The sequence below is a fragment of the Cyprinus carpio genome, chromosome B15 (assembly GCF_018340385.1).
Source record: "Cyprinus carpio isolate SPL01 chromosome B15, ASM1834038v1, whole genome shotgun sequence".
NCBI classification, from domain to species: Eukaryota; Metazoa; Chordata; class Actinopteri; order Cypriniformes; family Cyprinidae; genus Cyprinus; species Cyprinus carpio.
In genome coordinates, this window is record NC_056611.1 from 7,794,964 (window position 1) to 7,815,169 (window position 20,206).

A 20,206-nucleotide genomic window follows, 5' to 3' on the forward strand; every position below is an offset into this window, starting at 1 on the left:
TACTAACATATGTGGGAGATGATTTAACATCTACTAAACTGATTACAGAAGCTGAGATGACTGTAGTGTCAGCTAACTGCATAAATGACTATATTTAAATAAGGCTATGGTTATGCTATATTTGAATAGAAATGACAGCAAGAGCACTTGTGAGTTTCTGATCCTTTTATTCACTATTAAAGACCACATCATTTGAATTAAACATGTTTTAATAATATCACAAATTCTCCTGCAGAGAAATACACATTGTGATCTCTTCTACAGTAACTCAAGCAGAAAGAAATAAAATAAAATCACCAGATATTTAAATACTATGCATCATATACGTTACACAGCATTCTTCTTTAATTTTCCACATAGGCCCTAATATCTGATTGAGATGCATTTTTTTAGAGGAATCATTTTCCAGAAGCAAGCAGACGGTGAATGGCTATGGGATAGTCGTGTTCGTGTCTCCGATCCTAACCTCATGACAGTCCTGTAGGAAAAGGGGGAAAAAATAAATCAATCTTTTAATTACTTTAAAGCAATACAACCCATATCCATTGAAAAACTATGATAATGGAAAAAAATACAGCAAAGGAATGTTGTTGAAGCGAACTGATGTAGGCTAGTCCACTACATAATCTACAAAATTGTGTCGCATACACCATATATTGCAACGAGAGATAATGTAAAGAATGAATAAATAGAATGGTTCACGTTAAACAGAAAATCATTTACTCACCCTAACGTTGTTCACAACCCGTAACCCTTTCATTCATGTTCAGAACACAAATGAAGATATTTTGAATTAAATCAGAGACATTTCTGTCTCTCCATCGACAGTTTACACAACTACCAGCTTCAGAAAGAGATCTTAAAACAAATAATGAACTGGTTTAATTTAGGTTTGTTTAACGAAAAGATGAACAAAAGTCCTACAGGCTTGAAGAGACACGAGGGTGAGTAAATTATGATTTCTGGGTGAAATATCCCTTTAAACTACCTTTATTTTAATAAGTTTCGGTATTAACCATTTGTAGTTAACAGGAGTTAAAGGGATACTCCACCCCAAAATGAAAATTTTGTCATTAATCACTTACCCCCATGTCGTTCCAAACCCATAAAAGCTTTGTTCGTCTTCGAAACACAATTTAAGATATTTTGGATAAAAACCGGGAGGCCTGTGACTGTCCCATAGACTGCCAAGTAAATAACAGTGCCACAGACCATAAAAATTATGAAAGTCATCATCAGAATACTCCATCTGCCATCAGACATGCAATCTGGGTCATATGAAGCAACGTGAACACTTTTTATAAGCGAAGAAAACAAAAATAACAACTTTATTCAACAATTCCTTTGTCAACAGTCTCTTCTGTATCATCCACGCCACAAGGATGCATTGTTTTCTTTCAAATCAAAGCTTAATACATGTAGAAACAGCGCACCCTTGTGGCGCGGATGATACAGAAGAGCATACACAGGATACGGTGATATGGAGAGACACAGAGGAGACTGTTGACAAAGGAATTGTTGAATAAAGTCATCATTTTTGTTTTCTTCGCTTACAAAAAGTGTTCCCGTCGCTTCATATAACCCAGATTGCATGTCTGATGGCAGATGGAGTATTCTGACGATGACTTTCATACCTTTTATGGACCTCGACACTGTTATTTATTTGGCAGTCTATGGGACAGTCACAGGCCTCCCGGTTTTCATCCAAAATATCTTAAATCATTTAACAAAAAAAAACAAATCTACTACCACTTTTGAACGACATGGGGGTAAGTGATTAATGACAAAATTTTCATTTTGGGGTGGAGTATCCCTTTAAACAATTAAAAAATATTGGGATACTTGGGGTGGAGTATCCCTTTAACTTTGTTAACTACAAATGGTTAATACCGAAACCTTTTAAAATAAAGGTAGTTTAAAGGGATATTTCACCCAGAAATCATCATTTACTCACCCTCGTGTCTCTTCAAGCCTGTAGGACTTTTGTTCATCTTTTCGTTAAAAAAGCCTAAATTAAACCAGTTCATTATTTGTTTCAGGATCTGGTAGTTGTGTAAACTGTTATTTACTTGGCAGTCTGTGGGACAGTCTCAAGCCTCCAGGTTTTCATCCAAAATATCTTAAATTGTGTTCGGAAGACGAACAAAGCTTTTACGGGTTTGGAACGACATGGGGGTAAGTGATTACTGACAAAATTTTCATTTTGGGGTGGAGTATACCTTTAAACAATTAAAAAATATTGCTGTAATAATATCAAGATGAGAATCCACGTTACTAGAACCATTAATAATGTTATTAACGTGAACAGTACATTATGTAGTTAGGAAACACTGCTGAACACACAGCAAAGTAATTCTGTTTTTGCCAGCTATTCTTTAATGAACCAGCAGACACCCATTTAACACTTTACTCCGATCAAGCTAAAAAAAGTGTAAACATTGTTCAATATATCCAGTGATAAACGAGTATCAGTCGATTTCTAATAACAAATGCCTTGACAGCAAATAAATAAAATAAATAACATTCTATTAGTCACATATAATTGACTAAAAAACTAGTCTACATTAGACAAATAGGTGCAAGTTTCACTCCATTCTTCATATTTTAAAACTTCTGCACTGCACTCAAAAACTACAAATAAACTTAGCAGTCTAAAATGTCATTTATTAGCAGTACATGATTATTCTAGTTTTGAGATGCAGTAAGTTAAATCTGATTTAAATTGTCCAGTTACTTGTATATAGACCACCGAAATATAACAAACTGTTTATTCATGAATGTTCAGAGTTTCTAACTGCAATTGTAACGAGTTTTGAGAGGATTTTAATAATTTTGGTGATTTTATTTTGCACATCTGTTGTTCCAAAAAACCCATGGTCTCTACATTTCATTGACTCAATTAATTTCACTATAAAACAATTTCCTGGGTGTTCCAGTTTTGAATGTAGATATTGAGGATGCTTGTTTTTCTGATCATAATCCAGTTGTTTTTTAGTATTTCAGTTTCTAGTTCCTTTTTCAATTGTAAGCCACCAAGACGGTATGTTCGTGGTTTGAAATCTTCAACAGCCAGTTTATTTTCAAAGACTTAAACTTTATTTCCAGCTCTGCCCCAGTCTTATGGTGCGGGTATAAATGACTCGATGTCAAGGTTTGATTCCACCTGTAATGTTATTATGGATTCATGCGCTCCTTTTTAAATCCTAGGTCCACAGCCATGGCTGAATAACGATACTCGCTGCCTCCGACAATTGTGGAGGAAAGCAGAGAGGAAATGGAGGAAAGATAAGCTGCAGGTGTCTTATGATATACTGAAAGGAGCTATGATTAAGTATCAGAAAGCAGTTAAAGCTGCAAAGATCAAATATTTCTCTGATCTCATAAGATTCCTAATAATCCTAAAGCGTTATTCAAAACAATAGATTCAGTTTTAAATCCTGATTTAGCTACTGGTCTTGATATCACTCAAACAACATGTTTTTTTTTTATTAACAAAACTGATATACTTAGAGCTAGTATTCTACCTCCAGACATCATCCTACCCTCAAAGTACATTATTTAAGTGAGTTTAAACGATTTGATTTTATGGACTTAGTCGGCCATATGAAGCCCACTCAGTGTCTCCTTATTCAGGAATTGGACATGGCTGGCCTACATCTTTTGTCAGTTGTGAACTCTAGTTTACTGAGCGGTGTTGTGCCATCCTGCATCCAATTTGAATTCATCTGATTTAAAGAAATACCAGCCAATTTCAAAACTATCTTTCCTGTCAAAAATTCTAGAGAGGGTTGTCTTTCAACAGCTTTCTATTCATTTAAATGGAAATGGTATTTTTGATAAGTTCCAATCAAGATTTAGGGCCCAGCACAGTACAGAGTCGGGCCTTCTCAAAGTGTCTAATGATCTGTTTTTGGCTGTCGATTCGGGAAAGTGTGCAATTTTGGTTTTACTTGATTTGACAGCTGCAAGTGATACATAATACATAAAATACTGATGGAGGGCTTTAGACTGTGAGCTAGGATCCAAGGTAATGCTCTTAACTGGTTTAATTCATATCTCTCTAGGATAACTTTTTCTGTTGAATTAGGAAATTGTACATTCTCTTCTGCTCAAATGAAGTGTGGGGTTCCACAAGGATCAATACTGGGTCCAGCTTTATTTTCTATTTACATGCTTCCTTTGGCTGATATCTGTCAGAAACAATGTATATTATTATCTTTATTTTGATGATACACAGCTTTATCTGTCTATAAAAATGGGGGGTAATTCAGCCTTACAGTCTCTCTTTGCATTAGGGCTGCACGATTATGACAAAAATCTTAATTGTCGATTATTCTCTTGAAATTGTAATAGCAATTATTAATTACGATTATCACAATTTACATTGAACAATGCTTTGTTTGATGCAACTGCATGCCGTATTTTTATATGAAAATAAACAAGCTGAAAACACTAACTGAAAAAACCTTAAGTGCTTTTCTATACTATTAAGCCTCAAATGTCAAATATACATCGGATTGGTTTCTTCTTTAAATTATAAAAAAAGTAAAAATATGAATGGTATTATAATGTTATACTAAAACTAAAACAATGGAAAAACCCTTAAGATAACATGTAGAAAGAAAAAAACATATCTTAAGTGTGCAGAATAACATAAGTGGACTTTGAACAATTAATTGCGCTTTGAATGGTTACGTAATTGTGGCATCCTTAATTGTAATCGCGATTAGAAATTCAATTAATTGTGCAACCCTACTTTGCATTTTTTAATGATATTAAGGAGTGGACTGAAGACTGAAGTGATATTGTTTGGCCCGCCGAGTTCTTCATTTAAAGACATATCTCTTCTATCTTGCATTTGATTGTAATTTATTTTATGTAATTTTGCGATTGTTTTACAATTTTTAGATTGTATGCCCTATGTTTGATATGTAAAGCACTTTGGCCAACGTCTGTTGTTTTTAAATGTGCTATATAAATTAATAGACTAGACTTAATTATACAATTTTGCAAACTGGTGCCACTAACAACATCTGTGTACATACCATTGGAGAATTTGCATTGCTTTAGTACTTCGCTGAAGCCCTCACAGAGTTTGAGGTCGCTCTGTGTCTGAGCGCATTCAATGAACTGCTTCAGCTCATATGCACAGGGACTCTGCTCCTGCTGCTGGTACATGGATGGCTGCTGCTGCTGGTACATGGGCTGAGCCTGGTAAGGTTCCTGTGGGAATGTTTAGGATAAAGAAGCTTTCAGGATTATATTGTTATTTGAACGCAGAAATCCTAAAATCATTTAGCAAGATCAACCAGATTTAAAAGATGAACATAATTATTAATGCATGGCTGTACATGATGTTTGTCAGACAAAACATCTATACAAGGGTTTAAAAAAATATTTTGAGAGACTGTACTAAGAAGTGCTTAAATGTACTGAATGTGCACAACTTCCCTTCTCGGAAGTATATTTGATACTTCACGGTGTCCTTGTTGCAAATTGCATGTACTTACTTTATTAATAACAACAAATTAAGCATTATTACATGCAACTAACCCCAAACCAAACCCTCATTCTAACCCTAAGCATATGGTAAGTACATGTAGCTAACTAATATTACTTAGTACTTAAATTTATAATTACATTGTAACAAAGACACCATAAAATAAAGCGTTTCCGTACATTTTTAAAACTGTACTTGCAGATAATGAAATAATCTTAATGAAATAAAAATACACCTAAGAGTGATTAACACACTTTAAAAAGTGCACATAAAAAACCTTTGTAATAACATACAATTTACATTACATTTCATGTCATGCACTTATTTTGATTTGTTGACCAACATACTTAGCCACATGTAAAGTACTTGATTATAACTGTAACTAACGTTATTACTTTTTCAGTTAATATATTTTAAATGGACTACACTTCAAATATATTTAGATACATGACATACAGTTGAAGTCAAAAGTTTACATACACCTTGCAGAATCTGCAAAATGTTCATTATTTTACCAAAATAAGAGGCATCATACAAAATACATATTATTGTTTATTTAGTACTGACCTGAATAAGATATTCCATGTAAGATGTTTACAAGAGACAATAATAGTTGAATTTATACAAATTATCCCACCAAACAATACAACACCCCCATTATTAATAATAAATAATCAACAACAGCTTTTTTTTTTTAGTGATAATTGATAGTTCATCATGAGTTTTTTTCAACATTTTTGTGTATTTGAACCCTTTCCAACAATGACTGTATGATTTTGAGAACCTTTTCGCACTGAGGACAACTGAGGGACTCCAAAAACATCAGCTTGCAGTTCAAAGGACATTATTTCTGTGACAAGTTGCAAAAGTGTACTACCTTTTCTCACGGGAGAGCGGAGCGTAACTATTCAAACAGGTAGTTTGGCTTTGTGTTTACCTGATAGGTGACATCAGGCCTGGCAGCCTCTGAGTTTCCACCTCCGCTGAAGCCACCGGTCATGGCGTGACCTATCGTGTGTCCGACAGCAGAGCCGACCGCAACGCCCGCCGCGGTGGACGCCATCTGAGCGAACATCCCCGGCTGACGGGGAGCAGCAGCAGGAGCCGCCACCGCCGATGGTGGAGGAGGAGCGGGCGCCGGGGCGTAGGAGCGCGGAGGAGCTGCTCTAGCCATTGGTGGAGGTGACGGGGAGGAGTAACTAGAGAGAAAACACACCATCATCTATCTGTACAGTGAGATCTCTTAATACAAGGTTCACACGCTAATGCATTTCAATGACAGATTTTAGTTATCATCAGTATTTGATGTTTTTTATATAACTGTTGTTCCTATACGGTTGCTAGGGTGTTCTAGGTGGTTGCACAATACATATGGGTACAGTATGAAATTTTATTTATTTATTTTTTAGATATTTGTCAGTAGATTTTGTACAATTATTAGTCAACAATTAATAAATATTTACTGATGCCTGTTAATTTCCTCCTTTATTTAGATACAATTTTCTTCTCATCTAATGTTCAATACTAATATTTAAAAACCTGAATCATTTTTCATATTTAACTAAAGCCTGTAAGTTTTAAGAATAAAAAATTAAAGCAAAAATGATTTAATACACAGAATCCTAGAATTATAAAACCACTGCATTTTCATAAAAGATTCATTTCTACTTAAAACTCGAGCTTTCACTTGCAAGTATGCGTCTAATACCGCTTAAATGAAACATTTCAGGGCAGAGAATAATTAAAAATGTTATAGATTGTATTAGATTTGATATTGTAAACAAATATGATCCAAAGCCGCCTCGTTCACACACACTCGTGTTCATATAAATGCAAGCTATGTATGTGCCTGCAATCACCATCACTATTGCTGATAACTAATATGCTTAAAGAGACATTAAGAGAGTTTGTCTTCTGTAGCTGTCGGTGATGGTAAAGGAGTGTGTTCCTTATTTAAACTGTTGGTTAAGTGCGTTAATTCACGTAACTGACGCATGACTAGCACGGACACAAGTGACGTGGGCTCGTGATAACCCGCTCACCTTGGAGGACTCATCCTCGAAGTTCTGCTTCGGCTTCCTCTTGGCATGTTGCTGTTTTATGACTTATTTCAGAAAAAGATCCAAGACTCGCAAAAAAAAAATTATGTTGTTTTATTATTACTGTAACTCTGTCAGAGCGCTACTGACCTTCGCAGCTCGCACTGTACTTCTAATCCGGGAACGTTCCAGCGTATTACATCATAACGCTTGACATCCGCTCATGCGCATGCTGTACTTCCGGAATATGCCGCAACGAAGTGAAATTTTATTTATGTTGATCTTCAATTAAATAAAACTTACTATTGCTATCATATTTTGTAATAATAATCGTATAGTTTGTATAAGATATTTTCAACAATGAGATGCAAACTGTATTAGCTTTGATAGTGTTTTGCTCGTAAATTATTTGCTCATAATTGTTAAGAAGCACAAGTCAGAGGGGTTTTAAAAATTAAAAAAATCAACATAATGTGCAATGCATATAAAACATAATTCAGGTTTAGTAATAATATAATTTATTCCTTTTCTTCCTTATCACTTAACTGCGACTGAAGCGTTTTTTTTTTTTTATTCACTATTAGTATTATTTTGCGAGTATACAAATTATATACAGACGCAAATATATAAAACAGCACAGTACAGGAAAAAAATTCAATACCAATTTTATAGTTATTAAAATCTGACTTTTGGCTAGATATCAGCCCATCATAGTTTTGTCATTTTAGATCGGCGAGTCTGCATCTGATTTAACGATCATGAGAAACCATGACCTTCTCTATCACTGTAGAACTTCTCATTCATTTGATCTGAAAGCATCTCATTGGATTATCTGGGTTTCTAGGCCTTGCACATGATTATCAGAGAAATATACCTCGACCACAGAAATATCAGTTACATTTCTGTGAGTTTTTAAAGCCTGGGAATCACAATTTTAAAAGTCTAATATTTCCTGGACTCTTGGAACCCCGGTATACACATGTGTAAGTTATCAGCAAGCGGCAATAGCCATTTTTGAATATGCAGATTATTTCTTTATTAAACGGATTACATTTTATTTTCCAGATTCCAAATATACACTGGGCAATAACATCCAGCAGCTTTTGAAAGAAAGAAAAACTTTTGTAAAACATTTTTAAACGTGACTCACAATTCTTCCCCTGCAAAAGCAATAACAACAGAGACCCATTATCACTATTTTTATTTTAGTCAAAAAAAGAAAGAAAAATGCAGTCTTTACAGAGTGACATTTCTAAAAGTGAGGTGCTGAGCCCACAGCTAACAGTCAATCATGGCAAGCAATAAAAAAAAGAAAACAGTAACAAAACCAAAATACTGGTACAAAAGCATTTCTTCCGTTAAAAACAATGCGTTCAGTCAGTTTTACTCTTTTACGCTTGTGTTGCGGCTCAGTCAACTTAAGATTAACTCAACACGTCTGCACACCCACTCACACAACTGAGCCAGTAAGGACAATAAAGTAGCAGGAAGGTGAAGTGATGGGGTGAGCGATGACACGGGGACGTCGTGGTGACGAGATGCTGTTCAGTTTGCATGCTGTGCAGTAGAGAAGCACAGCTTGAGTGTATATGGGTAGGGGCCATCTGCAGAGAGAAACAGAAACAAAGGATAAGTCCACATTTTTTTAACATTAAAGCGGTGTGCAGTGGGAAAAGTGCGGCCAAGTAAGAACAGAGATATACACATTAATGTTGCAAATTACAATCATCCTGGAGAATTAAAAACAGTCTATTGTATAACTACAGTCAGTTATTCTCCTTTGAAAGTGTGCGTTCCGGAATGCCGGGTGTTTGTTTTGGTTTGTGAAACCCGCCCACTGCCAGTTTACCCAATTGTATTTTGGCTCCCTGGGTTGCCAGTTGGCGAAAAACACAGCGCATTTAATTTCATTCGTCAAGTGTGCTCGTTCCCGTTTGTGTCGTCAATCTGGCAACCTGTGTGTGCATCAAGTCTGAGGAGGAGGGGCCGGGGGAAAAATCCCTCTCCAATATTTTGATTTTGGGCTGCAGTACCTAGTTCAACCACTCTGTGTCAATCCTACATACAGCACCTTTAAGTAAAAGTAAACAGCTGGATAATCTGTATACTGGATCTGTGCATTCGGTCTTAAAAGGGACAGCAGCCTAATTTAAATTCTGCTGTCTGTGTCATGAATATTAATCAAACAATAAAAAACAAGAAAATCACTCACTGCTCAACTAAACAATTTGAATCTTTAATAAGAATCAATTTATATATGATTCATACAGTGAAGACTATGCAGCGTTTTAGGTTTACACTTGATTATTCAACTTCTATTTTATTTCTTACATCACACTGAATAAAACCTACTGTATCTGAAAAATGTTTAATTCGTATCTTTGTTCTATTGTATTTGTCCTATTGTTTGTAAATTGCTTTTGTTCTTATTTTTAATGACAAAATTAAAACAACTATATATACAGTACAGGTCAAAAGTTTGGAAACATTACTATTTTTAATGTTTTTGAAAGAAGTTTCTTCTGCTCATCAAGCCTGCATTTATTTGATCAAAAATACAGAAAAAACAGTAATATTGTGAAATATTATTACAACTTAAAATAATAGTTTTCTATTTGAATATACTTTAAAAATATACTTTATTCCTGTGATGCAAAGCTGAATTTTTCAGCATCATTACTCCAGCCTTCAGTGTCACATGTAACATCCAGTCTATCACATGATCATTTAGAAATCATTCTAATATTCTGATTTATTATGAGTGTTGGAAACAGTTCTGCTGTCTAATATATTTGATGAATAAAATGTTAAAAAGAACTGCATTTAGTCAAAATAAAATAAAAAAATCTAATAATATATTCTAATAATATATTTTCTTTACTATCACTTTTTATCAATTTAACACATCCTTGCTGAATAAAAGTATTGATTTTATTTAAAAAAAAAAGAAAGAAAAAAAAATTACTGACCCCAAATTACTGACCAGTAGTGTATATTGTTATTACAAAATATTTATATTTTAAAAACATAGCTTCTTTTCTTTTTTTTTTTCTTTTTATTCATCAAAGTATCCTAAAAAAGTATCACATGTTCTGAAAAAATATTAAGCAGCAGAACTGTTTCCAAGTTTGATAATGAATCATCATATTAGAATGATTTCTAAAGAATCATGTGATAATGATCCTAAAAATTCAGCTTTGCATCACATAAATAAATGATAATTTAAAGTATAATAAATTTAAAAACAGTTATTTTAAATTGTAATAATATATCACAATATTACATTTTTTTCTGTATTTTTGATCAAATAAATGCAGGCTTGATGAGCAGAAGAAACTTCTTTCAAAAACATTAAAAATAGTAATGTTTCCAAACTTTTGACCTGTACTGTATATATGTATATATATATACACACACACATACATACATATACATATATATATATATATATAGTTAGAGTGATATCAATTTCTCATACCATGAAATTTGGTCAGCAAAATTATGGCCATATTGCCCACCCCATCAGCCAAATACATACATTTTCATTTATTAAATTTGCTTTAATTTTGTAGGAAACCCTGACACAACAAATAATGCCAACAAAATCTAAAATAGATGATGAAGTCACTTACTGGGGTTTTTCATCTGGTAATGGTTCATCATAGCAAGAGCTTCCATGGCGTCGTTAACAGACTCCCACTCCAGAAGCCCCGATGAACTCCTCTCTGATGTGGAACCTATACATTAAAGAAAAAGAGGCAGTGGACACATTACAATAATGAAGGGGCATGGATGACATTAGCAGTTAATAGGACACACTTTTAATGATTTCATGCCGAGTTTGGCTTTCTATGCCGTTATTTACAATACACCGGATTAAAGACAGCACATTTTCACATACCTTTAGCTGCAAAAGGTTTGACGTTGGAAGGGCTCTTTACCCCAAGTTCTTCACAGATCTGAAAACAGATGAAGGTGGTAAATGTACACATCAACTAACATCATGTGACAAGAAAGGTCCTGACTTCCTGTATGGTGAACTGACCCTGGTAAAGGTGTCTGGTGAAGCCTCGGGTGCAGCGTTGAAAAAGTGTAGGACGTTGCTGGGATGCTGAATGCGGTTCTTTGCTGCCTGCTCTGGAGAAGTGAAACGGTTATTTCTGCTCCCGTGAAAGTCTTTGAAGCTGCTGGTCCCGTCTTCCAGCTCATAGGACTGACCGGGCATGATGGCCTGCTGCTTAGACACACTGACACAAACAACAAAACAACGGATCAAACAGCTGTAGTGAAGTAGTATGTATACATATGAAGTCATTTTTAAAAATAAATAAAATTTGCATTTTACTTTAAATTCTCTTCAAATTCTTATATTCCCATAATGTTAAAAAAAACAACTAATGTATAAAATTAGACAAAACAATTTTAACACTTTGATTCTTTGATTTCATTCAAATTCTTTTACCGTAGAGTTAAAAAAAAATCTAGACAAACCTTCAGTATCTTAACACAATGGAAGCATTTTTAATGCCTTTAATGATTAAACATAATAAATAGCAAAGCTGTCACAAATATATTCAAACTATCTGAATCTTATTTTCTTCTATTAGACACTATGTAATGAATCAGGCTGCTATTATTACAAAATTTGGAAAAACTCCAACTTGAACGATTGCACCAATTACCAAACATTGAGCTTCTGATTGAACAGGAAGTTGTTGTTGAGATGTGAGATGGCACGATCCACAGCATAGCAGTCTCCCATCTCCACCATAGCAGCTCCAGGCTTGCTCTTCATGAATTTCACCTACATTAAAAGGGCAAAAGTGGATTTCAGATAAAATTGTTTGCATTTTGATGGTATCCAACTTTCTTTTAGCTGTTCTACATACCCGCTCCACATTTCCAAACAGGCAGAAGATGTTGAAGACCCTGTCTGCGTTTATTTTTGAGGGCTCCAGGCCATACACCATGATCACCGGTGAGTCTGCATGTGCGCCATATTCACCCGGGGGCGGAGGTGGGGGGCCGTACTGTGCACCGTAACGCTGACTGGTTCCACCACGCCTTGGACCACCCACGGGCGGCCCCATCCGTCGGCCTTCGTAGGGAGCGCCGTAGCTCTCGTCTTGGTATCCGTGATAACCTCCTGAGAATCCACACACGACAAACAGACCACGTTGGGGCAGGGGGTTGTGGGCAGGATGGGGGTAAACAAACATTTTATACACCCTTCACTTTAGTTTAAGTTTTAACGTCAACACAGCACCATCTTGCTGCCACTGTGATAAAAGCACCCCAATTTGTTCTCGTTTTAACATCCACTCCCCTGTTTGCGAGCAAATGAGGCAAATGTGTTAACACGTGTGCCCCCGCAAGCCTTACCATACTCTGGAGGGTGGTCTCCCAGCAGAGCCGGCTGCCTCTGGCGCTTGTTGGGGTTGGCGTTCATATCTGAGAGGCGAGAGAAGGAAGAGGGCCAAGAAAGGAAAGGGGGAGGGGCCAAAAAGAGAGTGGGGGAGAGAGAGAGAGAGAGTGAAAGATGAGTTCGCTGAGAGGCGACAGGACAGGACACTGACTTTGTGAATGTTAATGTGACTGGCATGAGCTTTAAGTTCAGCAGAGAAGGGGACACATAAGTAACCAGAAAAAAGGGCCGATAATATTAGGGTTACATTTCACACAAAAAAAAAAGTACATTTGTGTAAAGAAAATGAAACCTACTTTTAAATCACTGCATTTTGTATGGTAAAATCTTCGTGACAAATCAAGCCCATTTTCTCCTTAAACTGTCCTTATCATAACATCTGAACATCTTCTGTCCTTTTGTATAAACATCGCCAATGGGGCTTAAAAAGACTACGGTACATTTACAGCAGTGTGAGTCTTTTTGAATTACAGTAATGAGACTTGTAATTGAGGTGGGTTTTTTATATTAATGATAATTACAGGATTCATTTTCTTTATTTAAAATGTGTTTCATTCTATTAGTTTTAGGGTGAAATGTCATGTTACGACAGGTTTCGTGAGACGGACCTATGACTACTTACAAACCTGTCTATCACAGCCAGCTGGCTAATAAACATACAGGCTTTCTTTTGGGGTGTACCAGCCCCGAACAAACTGCTGTGTTGGCTGACAATGTATTTATGTCATATATTATGTTTGGTAGTGTGTGGGTGGGGGAGGACAGAATGTCTACTGCAGACACACACCTTGATTGCCACCATTGCCATCAGCATCTGCACCTGTTCAGGTACACACAGTGCAAACATCAATCTCACGGACATTTCTGAACAATCACATAACAAGTTTCTTACTCTATTTAGCATCTTAAATGCACCATGCCTTTATTACCATTGCTGTTTACAATAGATGCAACTGAAATGATGGCAGGCCTCTCTTCTCCTATACCCACTTTACCACCAAAATGGTGCTGGTGATCATTCTCAGCTGGGTCTCAAAACTGACTCTGTTTTTTACTTATTACATCACTTCATTGCAAACGAACATGGCAAATTACGTCTTTTGCTTTCAAGTCGTAATTACTACTTTTGAAAATACACTTTTATATTTAAAGCAATTCTGTGACTATGTAATCACAAGCTAGCTTTGATATAACTGCCTTACTCTTATTTAATTTATATATAAAATGAAGTAGTTGGGCAGCTCGGGAAATTTAGCAATGTGATAATTTAGTTTGTGCGATCTGGTTCTGTTTTACATTAGACAGAGTGATTAGACAAACTTTTACATGGCACGGAGAATATCTCATCCCTCAACCATGATTCTAAGCCCAAAGAATACTTCAGTTTTGAAGCGAAAGCTCAGCTTATGCCGTTCACACAGCGTTTCAAAGTATCCTCTATTTGACAGCAATCACGGGCGACTGACACACGCACAGTAAAGTTTCATCACTGTCCACTGTCTGCGCAATTTCTCTCCAGAATGTACGACCGATAAAATGTCTTTGTTCTTGTCAACGCAGTTGTATATTGTTGCTGGCGTTTGCTGTACATTGTTGTTCCTTCTCATCCATTCCTTTTTTTATTTTTCCGCAATTACAAAACAGTGTTGCCACCTTGTGGAGCAACTTTTTAATGCAAACATTTAGCCGCATATGAGAACTTAACATATGCATGGTTGAGAAGCTATACACACGTACAGTATTACGGTGATGAAGAAATTCACACTGAACACTTTACGCACACTCTAGCAAATGCATGAAACTCAAGTATATTCTGGGCTTTAGTGGCATAGCGGGCCATATTATTAGTGTAAACACAAAATGGTGCCAGGGATGGGAACTAGCGCCCCGTCGGTGGAAAAGGGGTACTAATCACGCAAAACATCTCAAGTATAATAAAATTGCTCCCAGAAGATCAACCCAACGCAGGAATATACATTTTAATGCACCTTGCTGACCTACATCAAATGGTAGCCCAATGAGGAAGACAAAAAAACACAACACTCAACTGGAAGGAAAAGATCAAGTTAGTCAAACATTTGGTCAAACACCCCCATGAAACATTAGACTAGAAGCGTATCACTCCAAGACAACAGAAGCTTGGGGTTACTTACAGTACAAACGCAAGGGTTGGGGGTTGAAGGATGGGGCAAGTAGAACATGCCGTAAATTAGCCACTGTTGAGCGTCTTCATGGCATCCTCCTCCATATCGCACTTAAGAACTTTCCATTTCTTCCCCCCACCAGTCCATTCCACTGATTTCCCAAGTAATCTTCCTTGTTTCAGACGGGTTTCAATGCTCCACTGATGCCAGCACACACGCCGTATTCTCATTCCAATGCCTGTCTTCCCATGGTGGTTGAAAAGCTGGAGCAATTTATGCCCAATTCAGACTGACTGGTACTTCCACTAGAGACACAAAGCCAACCTGCATCATACGGAAGGTGTTAAACGACTGGGGAAAAAAGGGAAAAAATGTCACATATTGACAGAAAGAGAGAGGAGGAATCGTGAAAGGAAAGGACTAGAGGAAGAGGACACATGTTGGGGGGGAAGAGAGCGTATCTGAAACAACAGCCTCCAGGGCAGAATGTCAGGGCTTAACTGAGTAAAAAAAAAACTTGACGTGTCAGCTGTCTGCATGTCAGTGCGTCTGCTTGTCAAAATGTTGTCTGCAGTGTCTTCAGTGTCTCGAGTGGTTTAGTGTCGTCAGCTGTTGACGAGTGAAGAATCAGGCATGTCGATTTGTAGGTGTCTGGGTTTGTGTTGTAACGATCGGCACAGCGAGACAGAAAGACGACGTACCCCAGAAAAGACAGACAGGTTCAGAGAAGGCTGTTTGTCTATGGACGTCAGCAGTTTGACATGAATGAAGAGAAGAGGTCTGTTTGCATTGTGTTGTGGTGTCACTTGAGGATGCGTGTCAAAATCATCCCTTGTTAGCAGTGAGGTTAGGGTGGTGTGTGTCTTGCTCTTGACCCGTAAGAAACAACGGGAGAAAGTTGAATGGGTGTGGGAGCCTTAACTACTTGCACCAACAACCCCAAATCCTTTAATGTCTTCGCTGGCAGTGTCATTTCTGTAGGAGGTGATGAGTGCTAAATGTTGCGTGATCAGGTGTTTGTCAGGATGCCTTGCAGTTTCACGAGAGTAAAATGCGTGTTTGTCCTTCTGGAGAAATATTCTCGCAGGTATAGGAGGCAGTTGTGGTTTGATGACTGGTACAGTGGTGGAAGTCTGAGGCACTTGTGTCTCCAGTGAAATCTAGGAAATGTGTCCAGTTTCCAGATGTATGAAGTGTTCTGTTGTTGCACTTGATATTCTGGAAAGTTCTGTGCTTTCGTTTTGGACTCTAAAATGTACCGCATGAATGTGAGGGGCAAATGGCCGGAGCGAGCACCAAAGAACATCCTGTTCAAAAGATCATTGGTTCGTTGACCTGCAATTAGCTTGCAACAGGAATTTCTTTGGGCACACCATTGCCCATGAATACCCACAGCCAAAATCACAAAATCGCAGAAGTCAACATGAAATCATAATTGTCCCCATTTACTTTTAATACATGTTACTTGTTGTTTTGTGAACAATTAATTAATGCATGTTATTCCAAAGAACAACATATCACAACATAGCACTGCTCGAAAAAGACTTCAAACTCTTTTTTTTTTTTTTTCCAGAGTCTAATAAATTCCGTATAAAAAAAAAATCAAGTCACCCTCCAGTTTTTTCTTAAATATTACTTCACCTGGAAATGTAAAATGAGTTTTGAACTAGTTTCATGTTAACCGTAAAAGGTGTCTGATGATCTGCCTCTATGGTGCTAACCCAGTAAGCCACTTGCCCCTTACACTACTGTCATATGACAGGCTTTGCTGGAAAAGGAAGCTTGTGAGATATCTGCAGGGCAACATTCTGAGGAAGCCTTAAAGACCACAGGGATTACAGCTTAATCTTCCCCTCAGAAAGTCACGAAAACATAGAAAACGTGGTGTAGACGTTGGTATGCCTAACACTCGGCACAGGGGAGGTGAAACAGCGGATTCATTGCTGCGATTCTAAGATGTCCCAATCCCACCCACTTATTTTCCCCACAGTGGCAGTAAGGGCGCAGAGAATGTCAGAGCAGATGTAGAGTAAACGGTACCTTGGCTGCTCAGGTTCGGATTGGTGTAGTCCCATGTGTCCTGGTCATTCTTGAACACATTAAGGCGTGTTGGCTAAGAGTAAAAATAAAAGTAAATAAAATAAATTCATTGTAAATGATCTTTCTACCAGCTTGAGTAGGGATGGGTAATAGAGTATTTACTTAAAATATGTGGGTAAAATGTCAAATTAATATTTCATTATGCATTATTATGTTTATTATTATATACTGGTGCATTGATTAATTAATCTTTTAGTTTTTATTTTTACTTCTTGCTTTGAGATTTTGCCTCTAACTGGCTACAAAATAAATAAAATAAACCACATTTGCATTGTATGTCTGCATAATAATGAGTGAATTATTGTAGCATTATCACCCAGTAAATTTAGATGAAGCTCACCTTGGCATACTCGATCTTTAGTGTGCAACAGCCAGAGTATATATCAGCCCCATTGAGCGAGGCCTTGGCCCTTTGGGCACTCTGAACGGAATCAAATGTGTGAGGAATTAAAGAAAAACAAAGGTAGTGTTTTGCTCCCTGACTACAGAGGTTATTATTTAAAGTATTCATGGAAGGCAACATACTTTAAAGGGTTAGTTCGCCGAAAAATGAAAATTCTGTCATTACTCACCCTCATGTCGTTCCAAACCTGTAAGACCTTCATTCATCTTCGGAACACAGATTAAGGAATTTCTGATGGAGGGTCAGAGAGCTCTTGGATTTCAACAAAAATATCTTACTTTGTGTTCCGAAGATGAACGAAGGTCTTGCGGGCTTGGAACGACATGAGGGTGAGTAATTAATGATATTATTTTCATTTTTGGGTGGACTATCCCTTTAAGTTAATTGGTTTGGACAGAAACTTCCTAACAAAGACATTCATAGTCCACATGCGAAGCGAACTTAACTTACAAGAGCGTAATGACTCATGAACACAAATTACAGCTAGCAGAATCTACCAAACAGCTTTGATCTGCAGTCTGAAACAGTAAAGGATATTCCACCATGGCCTGGACACCATTCTTCCTAAAGATGACGATTCTTTGAACAGGACCACAGTTGTTGCAAATAGTATAGAGAACATCCTGTGGAACAACAAGAACTTTAGTGTCTACGGAGGGTCAGAGAGCTCCCGGATTTCATCAAAATCTCATTTTGTATAATAAAAAGAATCAATAGCATTACACAGTGGATGTGGGTATTACCGTGGTAATGGGATAAATGGGGTTCATGATTGTAAGTAGCAAAACATTATTAACACTGCGGGAATCGTCAGGGTCTCCCGGCCTGGATATCTTCTGACTGGTAGAGTAGTTTACAAACGCAGGATGTCCGGCGATGTAGATCTGGTTGTCGTTGGCATAAGTAACAGCATTGCAAGACCCATTCATATCCTCATATTCAACAAGGGCTTGACGCTTCTTCGGCATGAGTACGACATAACTGCAGAGAGATGGAGAGATATGACCCTCATTGCATTTCACTACAGGAAGAATTACAGCATGGCACATCCGACGGAGACGGAGCACAAGTTACCTGATGGTTCCAAACTCTTGCAGGGCTTCAACGATGTCGGCCTCCAGAACTCCGTCCACTAAACCTCGGACATGCACCACAAGAGAGGGGAGGGTCTTGTGTGGGTCAACATAGTCCTCCTATGAAATAAATCATCAGATTAGTCCAGTAAACTGAAATAAGTAAGTATTCATAATTTATAACAAGAAAATATTCTAAATACACACTGCAATTTGTGTGTAACACGCACTTTGTGCATGCGGTGTATAAGTTATTGCTCTTACGGTGTACAAATTGAGTAAGTTACGTTCTATAAATTTATATGTATTAATCGTCATGTAACGTTACGTTATATTTTTCCCGCTCGTTGTGATTAACAACGAACAATTCATGTGTTTACGGTTACGTGCAGCATAACCCATTCATTTAGAAGCTTTTCAGAATATATGTGTGGCGTGGAAAATAAAAGCATTTCTTACTAACACATCAAAGGTTCGGTACATAATCATTTTATGGTTTTATATTTGTAATGCTTCTGGTGCAGAAAAATCAGTGTGCTGTACGTTAGCTCAATTGTTTGGTTAGCTTGTTAGCTAACCAGTGCTATTTTAGCCCGCTAGCCAGCTAAAGAGAAGTCAGATAAAGTCCGTAATAACATAAAACTGGTAGTGTGTAAGCAAAGATTTGTCTTACGGTCGCCATTCCCCCCTCGCTTTCCGTTTTTTGGCGTTTTGTTGCTCTGCCGCCTTCGCTGTAGTAGCGGGCCGTCTGCGTCGCCATGTTGTCCCGTTACGATTCACGCGCATCAAACTGAAATGGACGAAAACTACAGAAAATGGGACAGGCTGGGGTGACGCCTTCCGGAGAATGTTCCGGCGATATTACTGGCCGACAGGAACTGTCAATCACCACTGTAGACCAATAAAAACAGCGCGGCACTACGTTGAGGTCGATGATTGGACACTACAGTAGTCGTTTAGAACAGCGTTCAGCTTCTATCAGCGAACTTGATACATATTACATACGAAAGCGAAGCCCATTGCAGTGTTGATATCAATGTGGTCAGTGTTTAAAGGAACTCAACTCAGCAGGTTAGTTTCCCAGAATAAGTTGCCACAGTGTCTGAGCTTGAGCTGTGGTAATTCTGCTTTCGGAAACCAAAACACGTGACAATAAATCAGAATAACTTAAATAAGCCTGGCTTATTGGTAAACTAGTTTTATGAAACAGCCCCCTGACGTTACAATAAGTTGGTCACGAACATTTTCTCACAAAAACAGATGTTCTAGTTTAACTACAAATGTGCAAGATTGAAAAAGATTGAGAAGGAAAAAAGACTGATTATCTATTGTGTAAATTTAATATATTAACAATCATCAGGAGGACAATAAATAGATAAATAAATATGCAGATACATAGAAGAATCAAAGACTGTAACCAATTTATTGAACTGCAACAATAACCAAAAACTCTTCTCTACAAATTCTCCAAAAGATTGTTTTTTTTTCTTTCAAGTCTATTTTAGAGCTTAAGAACAAATCT

At 37.2% G+C, this 20,206-nt stretch overlaps 2 protein-coding genes across 4 annotated transcripts; both read right to left on the reverse strand.

Annotated features, from left to right (window-relative positions):
• Positions 1-150: 150 nt before the first annotated feature.
• On the reverse strand, positions 151-7,763 carry chchd2 (coiled-coil-helix-coiled-coil-helix domain containing 2). Its single transcript, XM_019111374.2, has 4 exons — positions 7,543-7,763; positions 6,438-6,699; positions 5,046-5,223; positions 151-478 (listed from the first exon to the last, which is right to left on the reverse strand). Exons 1-4 carry the CDS (start codon positions 7,587-7,589, stop codon positions 468-470), a joined length of 498 nt encoding a protein of 165 aa, XP_018966919.1. The 5' UTR covers positions 7,590-7,763; the 3' UTR covers positions 151-467.
• Positions 7,764-8,723: 960 nt separating this feature from the next.
• hnrnpl2 (heterogeneous nuclear ribonucleoprotein L2) lies at positions 8,724-19,514 on the reverse strand. 3 transcript variants are annotated; one of them, XM_042739054.1, is made up of 14 exons: positions 19,358-19,514; positions 18,686-18,804; positions 18,355-18,592; positions 18,149-18,234; positions 17,549-17,645; positions 17,149-17,221; positions 13,752-13,784; positions 12,922-12,990; positions 12,429-12,685; positions 12,222-12,343; positions 11,585-11,786; positions 11,441-11,498; positions 11,172-11,276; positions 8,724-9,143 (listed from the first exon to the last, which is right to left on the reverse strand). In XM_042739054.1, exons 1-14 carry the CDS (start codon positions 19,442-19,444, stop codon positions 9,085-9,087), a joined length of 1,605 nt encoding a protein of 534 aa, XP_042594988.1. In that variant the 5' UTR covers positions 19,445-19,514; the 3' UTR covers positions 8,724-9,084. The 3 variants fall into 3 exon arrangements, with proteins under 3 accessions (XP_042594988.1, XP_042594989.1, XP_042594990.1); XM_042739055.1 differs by lacking the exon at positions 13,752-13,784; XM_042739056.1 differs by lacking the exons at positions 12,922-12,990; positions 13,752-13,784.
• Between the last annotated feature and the right edge of the window lie 692 nt (positions 19,515-20,206).

Excerpts from the sequence above, each read along its gene's own strand:
- chchd2 (XM_019111374.2), bottom strand. The coding sequence starts at position 7,589 with ATGCCAAGAGGAAGCCGAAGCAGAACTTCGAGGATGAGTCCTCCAAG. Across the intron at positions 6,700-7,542 it reads TCGAGGATGAGTCCTCCAAG|TTACTCCTCCCCGTCACCTC; the intron begins GTGAGCGGGTTA and ends TTTTCTCTCTAG. Across the intron at positions 5,224-6,437 it reads GGCCTGATGTCACCTATCAG|GAACCTTACCAGGCTCAGCC; the intron begins GTAAACACAAAG and ends ACATTCCCACAG.
- hnrnpl2 (XM_042739054.1), bottom strand. The coding sequence starts at position 19,444 with ATGGCGACGCAGACGGCCCGCTACTACAGCGAAGGCGGCAGAGCAACA. Across the intron at positions 18,593-18,685 it reads CAAGAGTTTGGAACCATCAG|TTATGTCGTACTCATGCCGA; the intron begins GTAACTTGTGCT and ends ATCTCTCTGCAG. Across the intron at positions 18,235-18,354 it reads CCATTTATCCCATTACCACG|GATGTTCTCTATACTATTTG; the intron begins GTAATACCCACA and ends GTTGTTCCACAG.